Source organism: Hyla sarda, chromosome 1, assembly GCF_029499605.1.
Source record: "Hyla sarda isolate aHylSar1 chromosome 1, aHylSar1.hap1, whole genome shotgun sequence".
Taxonomy (NCBI): domain Eukaryota; kingdom Metazoa; phylum Chordata; class Amphibia; order Anura; family Hylidae; genus Hyla; species Hyla sarda.
In genome coordinates, this window is record NC_079189.1 from 587,902,615 (window position 1) to 587,923,888 (window position 21,274).

General features: G+C 49.6%; 1 protein-coding gene across 1 annotated transcript in view; it reads left to right on the forward strand.

The window, feature by feature from the left end:
• The window catches only part of C7 (complement C7), a 103,330-nt gene that overhangs the window by 73,819 nt on the left and 8,237 nt on the right, over nt 1–21,274 (forward strand). The window contains exons 13-14 of the mRNA XM_056545875.1: nt 17,742–17,829; nt 19,032–19,164. Of these exons, the coding sequence (XP_056401850.1) occupies nt 17,742–17,829; nt 19,032–19,164 (221 nt within the window). The remainder of the gene's footprint in view (nt 1–17,741; nt 17,830–19,031; nt 19,165–21,274) is intronic.

The following is a 21,274-nucleotide window of genomic DNA, read 5'->3' on the forward strand; positions in this document are numbered from 1 at the left end:
GTATTTCCCGTGATGCCATGTCTCCTGGGGTGCAGGATCACTTGGTATACAGTATTTCCCGTGATGCCATGTCTCCTGGGGTGCACCATCACTTGGTATACAGTATTTCCCGTGATGCCATGTCTCCTGGGGTGCAGCATCACTTGATATACAGTATTTCCCGTGATGCCATGTCTCCTGGGGTGCAGCATCACTTGGTATACAGTATTTCCTGTGATGCCATGTCTCCTGGGGTGCAGCATCACTTGGTATACAGTATTTCCTATGATGCCATCTCTCCTGGGGTGCAGCATCACTTGGTATACAGTATTTCCTATGATGCCATCTCTCCTGGGGTGCAGCATCACTTGGTATACAGTATTTCCTGTGATGCCATGTCTCCTGGGGTGCAGCATCACTTGGTATACAGTATTTCCTGTGATGCCATGTCTCCTGGGGTGCAGCATCACTTGGTATACAGTATTTCCCGTGATGTCATGTCTCCTGGGGTGCAGCATCACTTGGTATACAGTATTTCCTGTGATGCCATGTCTCCTGGGGTGCAGCATCACTTGGTATACAGTATTTCCCGGGATGCCATGTCTCCTGGGGTGCAGCATCACTTGGTATACAGTATTTCCCGTGATACCATGTCTCCTGGGGTGCAGCATCACTTGGTATACAGTATTTCCCGTGATGCCATGTCTCCTGGGGTGCAGCATCACTTGGTATACAGTATTTCCCGTGATGCCATGTCTCCTGGGGTGCAGCATCACTTGGTATACAGTATTTCCCGTGATGCCATGTCTCCTGGGGCGCAGCATCACTTGGTATACAGTATTTCCCATGATGCCACATCTCCTGGGGTGCAGCATCACTTGGTATACAGTATTTCCCGTGATGCCATGTCTCCTGGGGTGCAGCATCACTTGGTATACAGTATTTCCCGTGATGTCATGTCTCCTGGGGTGCAGCATCACTTGGTATACAGTATTTCCCATGATGCCATGTCTCCTGGGGTGCAGCATCACTTGGTATACAGTATTTCCTATGATGCCATCTCTCCTGGGGTGCAGCATCACTTGGTATACAGTATTTCCCGTGATGCCATGTCTCCTGGGGTGCAGCATCACTTGGTATACAGTATTTCCCGTGATGCCATGTCTCCTGGGGTGCAGGATCGCTTGGTATACAGTATTTCCCGTGATGCCATGTCTCCTGGGGTGCACCATCACTTGGTATACAGTATTCCCCGTGATGCCATGTCTCCTGGGGTGCAGCATCACTTGGTATACAGTATTTCCCGTGATGCCATGTCTCCTGGGGTGCAGCATCACTTGGTATACAGTATTTCCCGTGATGTCATGTCTCCTGGGGTGCAGCATCACTTGGTATACAGTATTTCCCGTGATGCCATCTCTCCTGGGGTGCAGCATCACTTGGTATACAGTATTTCCTGTGATGCCATGTCTCCTGGGGTGCAGCATCACTTGGTATACAGTATTTGCCGTGATGCCATGTCTCCTGGGGTGCAGCATCACTTGGTATACAGTATTTCCCGTGATGCCATGTCTCCTGGGGTGCAGCATCACTTGGTATACAGTATTTCCCGTGATGCCATGTCTCCTGGGGTGCAGCATCACTTGGTATACAGTATTTCCTATGATGCCATCTCTCCTGGGGTGCAGCATCACTTGGTATACAGTATTTCCCGGGATGCCATGTCTCCTGGGGTGCAGCATCACTTGGTATACAGTATTTCCCGTGATGCCATGTCTCCTGGGGTGCACCATCACTTGGTATACAGTATTTCCCGTGATGCCATGTCTCCTGGGGTGCAGCATCACTTGGTATACAGTATTTCCCATGATGCCATGTCTCCTGGGGTGCAGCATCACTTGGTATACAGTATTTCCCGTGATGCCATGTCTCCTGGGGTGCAGCATCACTTGGTATACAGTATTTCCTGTGATGCCATGTCTCCTGGGGTGCAGCATCACTTGGTATACAGTATTTCCCATGATGCCATATCTCCTGGGGTGCAGCATCACTTGGTATACAGTATTTCCTGTGATGCCATGTCTCCTGGGGTGCAGCATTACTTGGTATACAGTATTTCCCGTGATGCCATGTCTCCTGGGGTGCAGCATCACTTGGTATACAGTATTTCCTGTGATGCCATGTCTCCTGGGGTGCAGCATCACTTGGTATACAGTATTTCCCGGGATGCCATGTCTCCTGGGGTGCAGCATCACTTGGTATACAGTATTTCCCGTGATGCCATGTCTCCTGGGGTGCAGCATCACTTGGTATACAGTATTTCCCGTGATGCCATGTCTCCTGGGGTGCAGCATCACTTGGTATACAGTATTTCCCGTGATGCCATGTCTCCTGGGGTGCAGCATCACTTGGTATACAGTATTTCCTATGATGCCATGTCTCCTGGGGTGCAGCATCACTTGGTATACAGTATTTCCTATGATGCCATGTCTCCTGGGGTGCAGCATCACTTGGTATACAGTATTTCCTGTGATGCCATGTCTCCTGGGGTGCAGCATCACTTGGTATACAGTATTCCCCGTGATGCCATGTCTCCTGGGGTGCAGCATCACTTGGTATACAGTATTTCCCGTGATGCCATGTCTCCTGGGGTGAAGCATCACTTGGTATACAGTATTTCCCGTGATGCCATGTCTCCTGGGGTGCAGGATCACTTGGTATACAGTATTTCCCGTGATGCCATGTCTCCTGGGGTGCAGCATCACTTGTATACAGTATTTCCCGTGATGTCATGTCTCCTGGGGTGCAGCATCACTTGGTATACAGTATTTCCCGTGATGCCATGTCTCCTGGGGTGCAGCATCACTTGGTATACAGTATTTCCCGTGATGCCATCTCTCCTGGGGTGCAGCATCACTTGGTATACAGTATTTCCCATGATGCCATGTCTCCTGGGGTGCAGCATCACTTGGTATACAGTATTTCCCGTGATGCCATCTCTCCTGGGGTGCAGCATCACTTGGTATACAGTATTTCCCGTGATGCCATGTCTCCTGGGGTGCAGCATCACTTGGTATACAGTATTTCCCGTGATGCCATGTCTCCTGGGGTGCAGGATCACTTGGTATACAGTATTTCCCGTGATGCCATGTCTCCTGGGGTGCAGCATCACTTGGTATACAGTATTTCCCGTGATGCCATGTCTCCTGGGGTGCAGCATCACTTGATATACAGTATTTCCCGTGATGCCATGTCTCCTGGGGTGCAGCATCACTTGGTATACAGTATTTCCTGTGATGCCATGTCTCCTGGGGTGCAGCATCACTTGGTATACAGTATTTCCTATGATGCCATCTCTCCTGGGGTGCAGCATCACTTGGTATACAGTATTTCCTATGATGCCATCTCTCCTGGGGTGCAGCATCACTTGGTATACAGTATTTCCTGTGATGCCATGTCTCCTGGGGTGCAGCATCACTTGGTATACAGTATTTCCTGTGATGCCATGTCTCCTGGGGTGCAGCATCACTTGGTATACAGTATTTCCCGTGATGTCATGTCTCCTGGGGTGCAGCATCACTTGGTATACAGTATTTCCTGTGATGCCATGTCTCCTGGGGTGCAGCATCACTTGGTATACAGTATTTCCCGGGATGCCATGTCTCCTGGGGTGCAGCATCACTTGGTATACAGTATTTCCCGTGATACCATGTCTCCTGGGGTGCAGCATCACTTGGTATACAGTATTTCCCGTGATGCCATGTCTCCTGGGGTGCAGCATCACTTGGTATACAGTATTTCCCGTGATGCCATGTCTCCTGGGGCGCAGCATCACTTGGTATACAGTATTTCCCATGATGCCACATCTCCTGGGGTGCAGCATCACTTGGTATACAGTATTTCCCGTGATGCCATGTCTCCTGGGGTGCAGCATCACTTGGTATACAGTATTTCCCGTGATGTCATGTCTCCTGGGGTGCAGCATCACTTGGTATACAGTATTTCCCATGATGCCATGTCTCCTGGGGTGCAGCATCACTTGGTATACAGTATTTCCTATGATGCCATCTCTCCTGGGGTGCAGCATCACTTGGTATACAGTATTTCCCGTGATGCCATGTCTCCTGGGGTGCAGCATCACTTGGTATACAGTATTTCCCGTGATGCCATGTCTCCTGGGGTGCAGGATCGCTTGGTATACAGTATTTCCCGTGATGCCATGTCTCCTGGGGTGCAGCATCACTTGGTATACAGTATTTCCCATGATGCCATGTCTCCTGGGGTGCAGCATCACTTGGTATACAGTATTCCCCGTGATGCCATGTCTCCTGGGGTGCAGCATCACTTGGTATACAGTATTTCCCGTGATGTCATGTCTCCTGGGGTGCAGCATCACTTGGTATACAGTATTTCCCGTGATGCCATGTCTCCTGGGGTGCAGCATCACTTGGTATACAGTATTTCCGTGATGCCATGTCTCCTGGGGTGCAGCATCACTTGGTATACAGTATTTCCCGTGATGCCATGTCTCCTGGGGTGCAGCATCACTTGGTATACAGTATTTCCCGTGATGCCATCTCTCCTGGGGTGCAGCATCACTTGGTATACAGTATTTCCCGTGATGCCATGTCTCCTGGGGTGCAGGATCACTTGGTATACAGTATTTCCCGTGATGCCATGTCTCCTGGGGTGCAGCATCACTTGGTATACAGTATTTCCCATGATGCCATGTCTCCTGGGGTGCAGCATCACTTGGTATACAGCATTTCCCGGGATGCCATGTCTCCTGGGGTGCAGCATCACTTGGTATACAGTATTTCCCGTGATGCCATGTCTCCTGGGGTGCAGCATCACTTGGTATACAGTATTTCCCGTGATGCCATCTCTCCTGGGGTGCAGCATCACTTGGTATACAGTATTTCCCGTGATGCCATGTCTCCTGGGGTGCAGGATCACTTGGTATACAGTATTTCCCGTGATGCCATGTCTCCTGGGGTGCAGCATCACTTGGTATACAGTATTTCCCATGATGCCATGTCTCCTGGGGTGCAGCATCACTTGGTATACAGCATTTCCCGGGATGCCATGTCTCCTGGGGTGCAGCATCACTTGGTATACAGTATTTCCCGGGATGCCATGTCTCCTGGGGTGCACCATCACTTGGTATACAGTATTTCCTATGATGCCATCTCTCCTGGGGTGCACCATCACTTGGTATACAGTATTTCCTATGATGCCATCTCTCCTGGGGTGCAGCATCACTTGGTATACAGTATTTCCTGTGATGCCATGTCTCCTGGGGTGCAGCATCACTTGGTATACAGTATTTCCCATGATGCCATGTCTCCTGGGGTGCAGCATCACTTGGTATACAGTATTTCCCGTGATGCCATGTCTCCTGGGGTGCAGCATCACTTGGTATACAGTATTTCCCGTGATGCCATGTCTCCTGGGGTGCAGCATCACTTGGTATACAGTATTTCCCGTGATGCCATGTCTCCTGGGGTGCAGGATCACTTGGTATACAGTATTTCCCGTGATGCCATGTCTCCTGGGGTGCACCATCACTTGGTATACAGTATTTCCCGTGATGCCATGTCTCCTGGGGTGCAGCATCACTTGATATACAGTATTTCCCGTGATGCCATGTCTCCTGGGGTGCAGCATCACTTGGTATACAGTATTTCCTGTGATGCCATGTCTCCTGGGGTGCAGCATCACTTGGTATACAGTATTTCCTATGATGCCATCTCTCCTGGGGTGCAGCATCACTTGGTATACAGTATTTCCTATGATGCCATCTCTCCTGGGGTGCAGCATCACTTGGTATACAGTATTTCCTGTGATGCCATGTCTCCTGGGGTGCAGCATCACTTGGTATACAGTATTTCCTGTGATGCCATGTCTCCTGGGGTGCAGCATCACTTGGTATACAGTATTTCCCGTGATGTCATGTCTCCTGGGGTGCAGCATCACTTGGTATACAGTATTTCCTGTGATGCCATGTCTCCTGGGGTGCAGCATCACTTGGTATACAGTATTTCCCGGGATGCCATGTCTCCTGGGGTGCAGCATCACTTGGTATACAGTATTTCCCGTGATACCATGTCTCCTGGGGTGCAGCATCACTTGGTATACAGTATTTCCCGTGATGCCATGTCTCCTGGGGTGCAGCATCACTTGGTATACAGTATTTCCCGTGATGCCATGTCTCCTGGGGTGCAGCATCACTTGGTATACAGTATTTCCCGTGATGCCATGTCTCCTGGGGCGCAGCATCACTTGGTATACAGTATTTCCCATGATGCCACATCTCCTGGGGTGCAGCATCACTTGGTATACAGTATTTCCCGTGATGCCATGTCTCCTGGGGTGCAGCATCACTTGGTATACAGTATTTCCCGTGATGTCATGTCTCCTGGGGTGCAGCATCACTTGGTATACAGTATTTCCCATGATGCCATGTCTCCTGGGGTGCAGCATCACTTGGTATACAGTATTTCCTATGATGCCATCTCTCCTGGGGTGCAGCATCACTTGGTATACAGTATTTCCCGTGATGCCATGTCTCCTGGGGTGCAGCATCACTTGGTATACAGTATTTCCCGTGATGCCATGTCTCCTGGGGTGCAGGATCGCTTGGTATACAGTATTTCCCGTGATGCCATGTCTCCTGGGGTGCACCATCACTTGGTATACAGTATTCCCCGTGATGCCATGTCTCCTGGGGTGCAGCATCACTTGGTATACAGTATTTCCCGTGATGCCATGTCTCCTGGGGTGCAGCATCACTTGGTATACAGTATTTCCCGTGATGTCATGTCTCCTGGGGTGCAGCATCACTTGGTATACAGTATTTCCCGTGATGCCATCTCTCCTGGGGTGCAGCATCACTTGGTATACAGTATTTCCTGTGATGCCATGTCTCCTGGGGTGCAGCATCACTTGGTATACAGTATTTGCCGTGATGCCATGTCTCCTGGGGTGCAGCATCACTTGGTATACAGTATTTCCCGTGATGCCATGTCTCCTGGGGTGCAGCATCACTTGGTATACAGTATTTCCCGTGATGCCATCTCTCCTGGGGTGCAGCATCACTTGGTATACAGTATTTCCCGTGATGCCATGTCTCCTGGGGTGCAGGATCACTTGGTATACAGTATTTCCCGTGATGCCATGTCTCCTGGGGTGCAGCATCACTTGGTATACAGTATTTCCCATGATGCCATGTCTCCTGGGGTGCAGCATCACTTGGTATACAGCATTTCCCGGGATGCCATGTCTCCTGGGGTGCAGCATCACTTGGTATACAGTATTTCCCGGGATGCCATGTCTCCTGGGGTGCACCATCACTTGGTATACAGTATTTCCTATGATGCCATCTCTCCTGGGGTGCAGCATCACTTGGTATACAGTATTTCCTATGATGCCATCTCTCCTGGGGTGCAGCATCACTTGGTATACAGTATTTCCTGTGATGCCATGTCTCCTGGGGTGCAGCATCACTTGGTATACAGTATTTCCCATGATGCCATGTCTCCTGGGGTGCAGCATCACTTGGTATACAGTATTTCCCGTGATGCCATGTCTCCTGGGGTGCAGCATCACTTGGTATACAGTATTTCCTGTGATGCCATGTCTCCTGGGGTGCAGCATCACTTGGTATACAGTATTTCCCATGATGCCATATCTCCTGGGGTGCAGCATCACTTGGTATACAGTATTTCCCGTGATGCCATGTCTCCTGGGGTGCAGCATCACTTGGTATACAGTATTTCCCGTGATGCCATGTCTCCTGGGGTGCACCATCACTTGGTATACAGTATTTCCCGTGATGCCATCTCTCCTGGGGTGCAGCATCACTTGGTATACAGTATTTCCTGTGATGCCATGTCTCCTGGGGTGCAGCATCACTTGGTATACAGTATTTCCCGGGATGCCATGTCTCCTGGGGTGCAGCATCACTTGGTATACAGTATTTCCCGTGATGCCATGTCTCCTGGGGTGCAGCATCACTTGGTATACAGTATTCCCCGTGATGCCATGTCTCCTGGGGTGCAGCATCACTTGGTATACAGTATTTCCCGTGATGCCATGTCTCCTGGGGTGAAGCATCACTTGGTATACAGTATTTCCCATGATGCCATGTCTCACCAGGATCACTTGGTATACAGTATTTCCCGTGATGCCATGTCTCCTGGGGTGCAGCATCACTTGGTATACAGTATTTCCCATGATGCCATGTCTCCTGGGGTGCAGCATCACTTGGTATACAGTATTTCCCGGGATGCCATGTCTCCTGGGGTGCAGCATCACTTGGTATACAGTATTTCCCGTGATGCCATCTCTCCTGGGGTGCAGCATCACTTGGTATACAGTATTTCCCGTGATGCCATGTCTCCTGGGGTGCAGCATCACTTGGTATACAGTATTTCCCATGATGCCATGTCTCCTGGGGTGCAGCATCACTTGGTATACAGTATTTCCCGTGATGCCATGTCTCCTGGGGTGCAGCATCACTTGGTATACAGTATTTCCCGTGATGCCATGTCTCCTGGGGTGCAGCATCACTTGGTATACAGTATTTCCCGTGATGCCATGTCTCCTGGGGTGCAGCATCACTTGGTATACAGTATTTCCTGTGATGCCATCTCTCCTGGGGTGCAGCATCACTTGGTATACAGTATTTCCCGTGATGCCATGTCTCCTGGGGTGCAGCATCACTTGGTATACAGTATTTCCCGTGATGCCATGTCTCCTGGGGTGCAGGATCACTTGGTATACAGTATTTCCCGTGATGCCATGTCTCCTGGGGTGCAGCATCACTTGGTATACAGTATTTCCCATGATGCCATGTCTCCTGGGGTGCAGCATCACTTGGTATACAGTATTTCCCGGGATGCCATGTCTCCTGGGGTGCAGCATCACTTGGTATACAGTATTTCCCGGGATGCCATGTCTCCTGGGGTGCACCATCACTTGGTATACAGTATTTCCTATGATGCCATCTCTCCTGGGGTGCAGCATCACTTGGTATACAGTATTTCCTATGATGCCATCTCTCCTGGGGTGCAGCATCACTTGGTATACAGTATTTCCTGTGATGCCATGTCTCCTGGGGTGCAGCATCACTTGGTATACAGTATTTCCCATGATGCCATGTCTCCTGGGGTGCAGCATCACTTGGTATACAGTATTTCCCGTGATGCCATGTCTCCTGGGGTGCAGCATCACTTGGTATACAGTATTTCCTGTGATGCCATGTCTCCTGGGGTGCAGCATCACTTGGTATACAGTATTTCCTGTGATGCCATGTCTCCTGGGGTGCAGCATCACTTGGTATACAGTATTTCCCGTGATGCCATGTCTCCTGGGGTGCAGCATCACTTGGTATACAGTATTTCCTGTGATGCCATGTCTCCTGGGGTGCAGCATCACTTGGTATACAGTATTTCCCATGATGCCATATCTCCTGGGGTGCAGCATCACTTGGTATACAGTATTTCCTGTGATGCCATGTCTCCTGGGGTGCAGCATTACTTGGTATACAGTATTTCCCGTGATGCCATGTCTCCTGGGGTGCAGCATCACTTGGTATACAGTATTTCCTGTGATGCCATGTCTCCTGGGGTGCAGCATCACTTGGTATACAGTATTTCCCGGGATGCCATGTCTCCTGGGGTGCAGCATCACTTGGTATACAGTATTTCCCGGGATGCCATGTCTCCTGGGGTGCAGCATCACTTGGTATACAGTATTTCCCGTGATGCCATGTCTCCTGGGGTGCAGCATCACTTGGTATACAGTATTTCCCGTGATGCCATGTCTCCTGGGGTGCAGCATCACTTGGTATACAGTATTTCCTGTGATGCCATGTCTCCTGGGGTGCAGCATCACTTGGTATACAGTATTCCCCGTGATGCCATGTCTCCTGGGGTGCAGCATCACTTGGTATACAGTATTTCCCGTGATGCCATGTCTCCTGGGGTGAAGCATCACTTGGTATACAGTATTTCCCGTGATGCCATGTCTCCTGGGGTGCAGGATCACTTGGTATACAGTATTTCCCGTGATGCCATGTCTCCTGGGGTGCAGCATCACTTGTATACAGTATTTCCCGTGATGTCATGTCTCCTGGGGTGCAGCATCACTTGGTATACAGTATTTCCCGTGATGCCATGTCTCCTGGGGTGCAGCATCACTTGGTATACAGTATTTCCCGTGATGCCATCTCTCCTGGGGTGCAGCATCACTTGGTATACAGTATTTCCCATGATGCCATGTCTCCTGGGGTGCAGCATCACTTGGTATACAGTATTTCCCGGGATGCCATGTCTCCTGGGGTGCAGCATCACTTGGTATACAGTATTTCCCGTGATGCCATGTCTCCTGGGGTGCACCATCACTTGGTATACAGTATTCCCCGTGATGCCATGTCTCCTGGGGTGCAGCATCACTTGGTATACAGTATTTCCCGTGATGTCATGTCTCCTGGGGTGCAGCATCACTTGGTATACAGTATTTCCCGTGATGCCATGTCTCCTGGGGTGCAGCATCACTTGGTATACAGTATTTCCCGTGATGCCATGTCTCCTGGGGTGCAGCATCACTTGGTATACAGTATTTCCCGTGATGCCATCTCTCCTGGGGTGCAGCATCACTTGGTATACAGTATTTCCCGTGATGCCATGTCTCCTGGGGTGCAGCATCACTTGGTATACAGTATTTCCCGTGATGCCATGTCTCCTGGGGTGCAGGATCACTTGGTATACAGTATTTCCCGTGATGCCATGTCTCCTGGGGTGCACCATCACTTGGTATACAGTATTTCCCGTGATGCCATGTCTCCTGGGGTGCAGCATCACTTGATATACAGTATTTCCCGTGATGCCATGTCTCCTGGGGTGCAGCATCACTTGGTATACAGTATTTCCTGTGATGCCATGTCTCCTGGGGTGCAGCATCACTTGGTATACAGTATTTCCTATGATGCCATCTCTCCTGGGGTGCAGCATCACTTGGTATACAGTATTTCCTATGATGCCATCTCTCCTGGGGTGCAGCATCACTTGGTATACAGTATTTCCTGTGATGCCATGTCTCCTGGGGTGCAGCATCACTTGGTATACAGTATTTCCTGTGATGCCATGTCTCCTGGGGTGCAGCATCACTTGGTATACAGTATTTCCCGTGATGTCATGTCTCCTGGGGTGCAGCATCACTTGGTATACAGTATTTCCTGTGATGCCATGTCTCCTGGGGTGCAGCATCACTTGGTATACAGTATTTCCCGTGATACCATGTCTCCTGGGGTGCAGCATCACTTGGTATACAGTATTTCCCGTGATGCCATGTCTCCTGGGGTGCAGCATCACTTGGTATACAGTATTTCCCGTGATGCCATGTCTCCTGGGGCGCAGCATCACTTGGTATACAGTATTTCCCGTGATGCCACATCTCCTGGGGTGCAGCATCACTTGGTATACAGTATTTCCCGTGATGCCATGTCTCCTGGGGTGCAGCATCACTTGGTATACAGTATTTCCCGTGATGTCATGTCTCCTGGGGTGCAGCATCACTTGGTATACAGTATTTCCCATGATGCCATGTCTCCTGGGGTGCAGCATCACTTGGTATACAGTATTTCCTATGATGCCATCTCTCCTGGGGTGCAGCATCACTTGGTATACAGTATTTCCCGTGATGCCATGTCTCCTGGGGTGCAGCATCACTTGGTATACAGTATTTCCCGTGATGCCATGTCTCCTGGGGTGCAGGATCACTTGGTATACAGTATTTCCCGTGATGCCATGTCTCCTGGGGTGCAGCATCACTTGGTATACAGTATTTCCCATGATGCCATGTCTCCTGGGGTGCAGCATCACTTGGTATACAGTATTTCCCGGGATGCCATGTCTCCTGGGGTGCAGCATCACTTGGTATACAGTATTCCCCGTGATGCCATGTCTCCTGGGGTGCAGCATCACTTGGTATACAGTATTTCCCGTGATGCCATGTCTCACCAGGATCACTTGGTATACAGTATTTCCCGTGATGCCATGTCTCCTGGGGTGCAGCATCACTTGGTATACAGTATTTCCCGTGATGCCATGTCTCCTGGGGTGCAGCATCACTTGGTATACAGTATTTCCCGTGATGCCATGTCTCCTGGGGTGCAGCATCACTTGGTATACAGTATTTCCCGTGATGCCATGTCTCCTGGGGTGCAGCATCACTTGGTATACAGTATTTCCCGTGATGCCATGTCTCCTGGGGTGCAGCATCACTTGGTATACAGTATTTCCCGTGATGCCATGTCTCCTGGGGTGCAGCATCACTTGGTATACAGTATTTCCCGTGATGCCATGTCTCCTGGGGTGCAGCATCACTTGGTATACAGTATTTCCCGTGATGCCATCTCTCCTGGGGTGCAGCATCACTTGATATACAGTATTTCCCGTGATGCCATGTCTCCTGGGGTGCAGCATCACTTGGTATACAGTATTTCCCGTGATGCCATGTCTCCTGGGGTGCAGGATCACTTGGTATACAGTATTTCCCGTGATGCCATGTCTCCTGGGGTGCACCATCACTTGGTATACAGTATTTCCCGTGATGCCATGTCTCCTGGGGTGCAGCATCACTTGATATACAGTATTTCCCGTGATGCCATGTCTCCTGGGGTGCAGCATCACTTGGTATACAGTATTTCCCGTGATGCCATGTCTCCTGGGGTGCAGCATCACTTGGTATACAGTATTTCCCGTGATACCATGTCTCCTGGGGTGCAGCATCACTTGGTATACAGTATTTCCCGTGATGCCATGTCTCCTGGGGTGCAGCATCACTTGGTATACAGTATTTCCCGTGATGCCATGTCTCCTGGGGCGCAGCATCACTTGGTATACAGTATTTCCCGTGATGCCACATCTCCTGGGGTGCAGCATCACTTGGTATACAGTATTTCCCGTGATGCCATGTCTCCTGGGGTGCAGCATCACTTGGTATACAGTATTTCCCGTGATGTCATGTCTCCTGGGGTGCAGCATCACTTGGTATACAGTATTTCCCATGATGCCATGTCTCCTGGGGTGCAGCATCACTTGGTATACAGTATTTCCTATGATGCCATCTCTCCTGGGGTGCAGCATCACTTGGTATACAGTATTTCCCGTGATGCCATGTCTCCTGGGGTGCAGCATCACTTGGTATACAGTATTTCCCGTGATGCCATGTCTCCTGGGGTGCAGGATCACTTGGTATACAGTATTTCCCGTGATGCCATGTCTCCTGGGGTGCAGCATCACTTGGTATACAGTATTTCCCATGATGCCATGTCTCCTGGGGTGCAGCATCACTTGGTATACAGTATTTCCCGGGATGCCATGTCTCCTGGGGTGCAGCATCACTTGGTATACAGTATTCCCCGTGATGCCATGTCTCCTGGGGTGCAGCATCACTTGGTATACAGTATTTCCCGTGATGCCATGTCTCACCAGGATCACTTGGTATACAGTATTTCCCGTGATGCCATGTCTCCTGGGGTGCAGCATCACTTGGTATACAGTATTTCCCGTGATGCCATGTCTCCTGGGGTGCAGCATCACTTGGTATACAGTATTTCCCGTGATGCCATGTCTCCTGGGGTGCAGCATCACTTGGTATACAGTATTTCCCGTGATGCCATGTCTCCTGGGGTGCAGCATCACTTGGTATACAGTATTTCCCGTGATGCCATGTCTCCTGGGGTGCAGCATCCCTTGGTATACAGTATTTCCCGTGATGCCATGTCTCCTGGGGTGCAGCATCACTTGGTATACAGTATTTCCCGTGATGCCATGTCTCCTGGGGTGCAGCATCACTTGGTATACAGTATTTCCCGTGATGCCATCTCTCCTGGGGTGCAGCATCACTTGATATACAGTATTTCCCGTGATGCCATGTCTCCTGGGGTGCAGCATCACTTGGTATACAGTATTTCCCGTGATGCCATGTCTCCTGGGGTGCAGCATCACTTGGTATACAGTATTTCCCGTGATGCCATGTCTCCTGGGGTGCAGCATCACTTGATATACAGTATTTCCCGTGATGCCATGTCTCCTGGGGTGCAGCATCACTTGGTATACAGTATTTCCTGTGATGCCATGTCTCCTGGGGTGCAGCATCACTTGGTATACAGTATTTCCTATGATGCCATCTCTCCTGGGGTGCAGCATCACTTGGTATACAGTATTTCCTATGATGCCATCTCTCCTGGGGTGCAGCATCACTTGGTATACAGTATTTCCTGTGATGCCATGTCTCCTGGGGTGCAGCATCACTTGGTATACAGTATTTCCTGTGATGCCATGTCTCCTGGGGTGCAGCATCACTTGGTATACAGTATTTCCCGTGATGTCATGTCTCCTGGGGTGCAGCATCACTTGGTATACAGTATTTCCTGTGATGCCATGTCTCCTGGGGTGCAGCATCACTTGGTATACAGTATTTCCCGGGATGCCATGTCTCCTGGGGTGCAGCATCACTTGGTATACAGTATTTCCCGTGATACCATGTCTCCTGGGGTGCAGCATCACTTGGTATACAGTATTTCCCGTGATGCCATGTCTCCTGGGGTGCAGCATCACTTGGTATACAGTATTTCCCGTGATGCCATGTCTCCTGGGGCGCAGCATCACTTGGTATACAGTATTTCCCATGATGCCACATCTCCTGGGGTGCAGCATCACTTGGTATACAGTATTTCCCGTGATGCCATGTCTCCTGGGGTGCAGCATCACTTGGTATACAGTATTTCCCGTGATGTCATGTCTCCTGGGGTGCAGCATCACTTGGTATACAGTATTTCCCATGATGCCATGTCTCCTGGGGTGCAGCATCACTTGGTATACAGTATTTCCTATGATGCCATCTCTCCTGGGGTGCAGCATCACTTGGTATACAGTATTTCCCGTGATGCCATGTCTCCTGGGGTGCAGCATCACTTGGTATACAGTATTTCCTATGATGCCATCTCTCCTGGGGTGCAGCATCACTTGGTATACAGTATTTCCCGTGATGCCATGTCTCCTGGGGTGCAGCATCACTTGGTATACAGTATTTCCCGTGATGCCATGTCTCCTGGGGTGCAGGATCACTTGGTATACAGTATTTCCCGTGATGCCATGTCTCACCAGGATCACTTGGTATACAGTATTTCCCGTGATGCCATGTCTCACCAGGATCACTTGGTATACAGTATTTCCCGTGATGCCATGTCTCCTGGGGTGCAGCATCACTTGGTATACAGTATTTCCCGTGATGCCATGTCTCCTGGGGTGCAGCATCACTTGGTATACAGTATTTCCTGTGATGCCATGTCTCCTGGGGTGCAGCATCACTTGGTATACAGTATTTCCCGTGATGCCATGTCTCCTGGGGTGCAGCATCACTTGGTATACAGTATTTCCCATGATGCCATGTCTCCTGGGGTGCAGCATCACTTGGTATACAGTATTTCCCGTGATGCCATGTCTCCTGGGGTGCAGCATCACCTGGTATACAGTATTTCCTGTGATGCCATGTCTCCTGGGGTGCAGCATCACTTGGTATACAGTATTTCCCGTGATGCCATGTCTCCTGGGGTGCAGCATCACTTGGTATACAGTATTTCCCGTGATGCCATGTCTCCTGGGGTGCAGCATCACTTGGTATACAGTATTTCCCGTGATGCCATGTCTCCTGGGGTGCAGCATCACTTGGTATACAGTATTTCCCGTGATGCCATGTCTCCTGGGGTGCAGCATCACTTGGTATACAGTATTTCCCGTGAGGCCATGTCTCCTGGGGTGCAGCATCACTTGGTATACAGTATTTCCCGTGATACCATGTCTCCTGGGGTGCAGCATCACTTGGTATACAGTATTTCCCGTGATGCCATGTCTCCTGGGGTGCAGCAGGTCCATGCAGAGTATTGTTGCTGGTTTTGCATTTCTCGCTCCGGTGCACGCTGTAGCTTCTTGTCCAGTCTGTATCCCAGCACAGCAACTGGAATGACTTAATCAGATTTAATTTGGAATTATTCGTGGGAGATACGGGCCGCATCTGCCATGTGCTAATATTGTGTCTTCCTCAAGACATGTCCTTTCATGAAACGCTCACCTGTTCTGACAACTGTCACTGCCGCTTTGTCACCGACCGGACAGTGCATTTCATCATCTGCAGAACGTGGCCCCCGGCTTCTCACAAATACACATTATAGACATTTACACAAAGGTCACTGTTTGTGTGCCGGGGGGCTTCCCCTGAAGTTGCATATAATAGAAGTTGTTATTATGGATTAAGATAGACTACAGTCCTCATCATCATCATAATGTATGCATGAGGAATGACAGTGGTGGGATTGTTACAGAATAGCGTATCGCCATAATGTCTTGTTATAGCGTAGAATCTCCGAACCCATGACCAGAAATAGTGAATTACAAAACAATACCTTATAAAATAGGCTTGACTGAAAAGTGACATAACAAAAATACCCACACGCAGTATTTATAAAGAAGGACCATGATGCACCCTGGTCTGGAAGGAGGCTCACCTACCTATAAATTTGTTTTGTAGGGGAGTGGGATAAAGTGCCTCCTAATGCTTTGTCACACTCCCCTGTGGCCCTACCACCTCCTTCACACGGTGGCCCAACCACTTTGGACTAGCTATTATCTCTCTTTGTGCCTTCTGGACCACTAGGTAGAGGAACCTTGAGATCTATTTGGTAATAACACTGTGTCATTGCCTGTGGTATGTCGATCTCCCTACCTATGATTTGTTGTCGTATCCCTCACTCTATATAGGATACGGTCTGCCACCGTGGTTTGGGACTGCCGGTTAAGTAGGTGGGCCCCCCAAGAGGTAGGACAAAAGGGGAGTGGGACATAGCGTTAGGTGGCACGTTACCCCTCCCCTCTTTCCCCCATACAAACCACATTTATAGGTAGGTGTGCCTCATTCCAAATGTTTGTGCATCATGGCCCTCCGTTTTTTAATCACTGTTTGCCCATCGCCAACCATGGTGGTGGACCCTGTCCTATATAGAGTAAGGGATACAGCAGCAAACCATAGGTAGGGAGATTGACATAATACAGGCAATGACAGTGTTGGTAGGTTATTACCTAAAGTGATGTCAATGTTCCTCTACTTAGTGGTCCAAAAGGCACAAAAGGAGATAATAGCTATTTCATCATGGTTGGGTAGGGCCAGAGGGGAGTAAAATAAAGCGTTAGGGAGCACTTTACACCCCCCCCCCCATACAAACCACATTTATAGGTATGTCACTTTTCAGTTGAGTTTATTTTATAATAAAGAATTAATAAAAGTGAAGTTTTATTATTCACCAACTATTTTGTGGTCATGGGTCATTAGTCGGTGATTCTCCGTATGGTCTGACCCTCAGTACCTTTCATTTGGGGAGGAATGGACTTCCTATACTAAATCTTGTCTGTTTTGGTGATCTTGTTATAGCGGTTCAAGAAGATATGTCCCTGACTTGATAAATTTCAGTTGTTTATGGGAAACCTGTCCTAATGGCAGACTGCAAGGGAAATTCGGCTCTCTACCTAAGCACCACTCCTGCTTATGGGCTTTGTCATTGCAGCTCCACTGAAGTATGTGGACAGGATTGGCACTAATGTTCAAAAAAGTAGCACAACCTAAGTAGAGGCAGTCTACAAGCAGAACATTGCTAAGTGATGTCATATAATACTAAATATTTGTTTTCTCTTTCTCTTTAGCACCGTGGAGCCGCACTGTTTTGATATCAGTATATTACCCACAGAGTTCTGCAATGCCCCCCCTCCTCTGCAGGATGGATATATCCAGGTACCACATACATCACCACCGACCAGGATATGGATTTTCTCCAATGTTGTCTTTTATGTGTGCTAAATGTAACATACATCAAAGTTGCCAGAAGTTGCATATCACTACTTTACCACCTAATAATTTTCAGAACATTTGTTCTATACTTACCCCATCTTGGTCACCCCCAACTCCCCCCAGCCAGCCATAGTACCAGAATGTGCCCCAGGGGACCCACTCCACATTACTACTTAGTGCCGGACCTTTATTAAAAGACCTAGGTAACATTCGGGTCCATATAACCACTCTTATTTGTCAGTGATATAAATAGGCCCTATCTAATGTTGAGAGGAGACCCACCAGCAGAGCATCCATTCAACGAACTTTCCCTTGCCCCATGCGCATGCTCATGAGCCTGAGTGTTCATGTGTTCTGAATGGAGGCCAGACTCCTGTGGTACCAGAGTACCTCTCCAGGAAAAAAGGATCAAGCAGTTGAAGTCCAATATATTTTGCCTGATCCACCTCTCCCCTCAACATCAATCGGCAGGGTTGGCCAACTTCTTTCTATCATGTGTGACTGCCTTTTTTGTAGATGGCAACCTCAGGATAAGAAAGAATTTTAAGGCGCTGTAAAGAGGCCAAACTCAAGGCTTTGTACGTTTTCTACCATAAAAGGGGTACTCCGCCCCTAGACATCTCATCCCCTATCCAAAGGATAGAGGATAAGATGTCTGATCACGGGGGTCTTGCTGCTGGGGACCCCCGCGATCTTGGCTGCGGCACCCCAGACATCCAGTGCAAGGAGCGAACTTCGCTCCGTGCCAGATGACTGGCAATGCGGGGCAGAGGCGATGTGGGGTTGTCACGCCCCCTCCCATAGACTTGCATTGAGGGGGCATGGCCATAAAGTCAGGAGCAGGGCATGGCTGTGATGTCACAAGCCTCCGGTGCTGCACCTGACACTCTAAACGAATGCCGGGTGCAGCAGGGAGATCGTGAGGGTCCCCAGCGGCGGGACCCCCTGCGATCAAACATCTTATCCCCTATCCTTTGGATAGGGGATAAGATGTCTAGGGGCGGAATACCCCTTTAATGCTCAATAAAATACTGAAAGATGGCTGCAATACCACATACTACCTGTTGGACTGCCTGTGTCTGGAAAAAAAAACAGCCCTATTTTTATAATGTCTTTTCTCATATGCTACATGTTTCATTTTACAGGATGATGATGGCTTTTACCATGTCGGTGAACGTATCATATATGCTTGCAACAGCGGCTTCACAGTGGTGGGCAATCCCATTGCTGAGTGCACAGATGATCGTCAGTGGCAGGTCAATGCCATGCAATGCCAACGTGAGTATAAATATCAGATATTTGTCAGTTTACATAATAAAATAATCAATAGGAAGAGAAAAGGAAACATTTTGTGGTGGCCCAGTACAGGAGCTGCACCCCTGTACCCTTGCTGCCCTGTCAAGCAGCCTCCCTGCAGTGTCCCCTGGGCCCCTTTGCACCTGTTCCCCTTGTACAGTTATCTTTATGCTGTGTATTGTATATAAATCATGTTATGCCTTTAAGAATGTGATTGTAACCCAGTGAGGTACCAGTTACCATGTGACCTAAGGGTGACCTATGGGACCCCTCAGAGTCTCCCCCATATAAGCCCTGGGTGGAGCTTCTGCTCTCTCTCTTGACCTTACTGTTCCTCAGCAAAGACTAAGTCCTAGGTGTGTGTCTGGAGTCCAGAGGAGGCCTAAAGTCAGTCCAGTAGCCACGGGTTCTCAAGTCCATTGCCCCACAGGTCAAGTCAAAGCCTGGTAAGCTACAGAAGGGGTGAAGTCAGTTATAGTCTGCCATAGTCAAGTCAGTCCTTATGACTCCAAGGGGGAACCGGATACTAATCTGGTCCTGGGCCTTTACCTTTATTTGACGTGAAGGCATACTTGCCAAAAGTCAGAATTTTGGTGAGACAAAGCCATAAACCAGACCACAAAAATCTGCCATAAAAGTGGCATATTTTGTGGCATGCCCAGGCAGGACTTAAAGGGGTACTCCACTGGCCAGCATTGGGAACTAAATGTTCCTAACGCTGTTTTTGTACTGCGGGGGGTAGGCCACGCCCCTTGTGACGTCACGCCCCCTCCCATTGCCTTGCATTGAGGGGGCATGGTCGTGATGTCACGAGGGGCGTGGTCAACCCCCACAGCACAAAAACAATGTTCAGAACATTTACTATATTTTTCGCTTCATAAGATGCACTTTTTCTCCCCCAAAATTGGGAAGGAAATGTCTGTGCGTCTTATGGAGCGAATGTGTGTGCCGAAGTGCAGGGAAGGCTGCAGAGGGGAGGCTGCTGAAGAGGTAAGCTTACCTGCTCCTGGGTTCTATAAGGCGAAGTGCTCCGCTGCCCCGTTCTCTGATTCACGCCGCTGCCCCATTCTGCCATTCCCTTTACCGCCGCTTTCCTGTGCCCAGCGTAACGCTACGGAGGAAGCAGAGTGACATGTGTGTCACATGCTCCTCCATAGACTCCATTATGCGGACGGCAGAACAGGACAGCGGTAGTGATAAGTAGGGGGCTGCGGAGCGGCGATAAGTAAGCAGCTACAAGGGGGGTCCTGCTGGCCACAAGGGGGGGGGGGTCCTGCTGGCCACAAGGGGGGTCCTAAATATTTTAGTACCCATTTGGTTCAGAATATTTTTTTCTTGTTCTCCTCCCCTAATACCTAGGTGCGTCTTATGGTCAGGTGCGTCTTATAGTGCGAAAAATACGGTAGTTCCGAATGCTGGCCAGTGGAGTCCCCCTTTAAGTGTCCCAAATGCAGTATAAATATTGGAAATTATTGTGAAGGGCACCATGTTGCGAACCAGGTTTGCCCATTGTTGTCGACATTGACTATTATAGACAGGGTCCTAACATTTGGCGTTGTTCAAAAATTAGAAATAATTTCATTGTAATTTCACCATTTAACTCTTTCCCAGTTCAGACACTAGATTGTGCTGCTGAATGTGACATAGACTTCATAGTAGTGAAATCTACATCACAGGTCGGTAACATAGGCACACTGTGGATCAGTATGCCCTCAAATCTGCTAAATGTGAAATCACTTGTTACGCCGAGCGGCGTTCTCCTCTCTGCAGCGCCCCGGTCAGACCCGCTGACCGGGAGCGCTGCTCTGTCACTGCCGGCGGGGATGCGATCCGCGTTGCGGGACGCGCCCGCCCGCGGGTCGCATCCCAATCTACTCACCTGTCCCGTTCCCCGGCTGTCACGTCCTGGCGCGCATGGCCCCGCTCTCTAGGGCGCGCGCACACCGGCTCTTTAAGATTTAAAGGGCCAGTGCACCACTAATTGGTGCCTGGCCCAATCAGTGTCAATTAGCTTGCCTGCTCCATGTGAATAAAAACCCACTTCCCCTTCCTGTCCTTGCCGGATCTTGTTGCCTTGTGCCTAGTGAAAGTG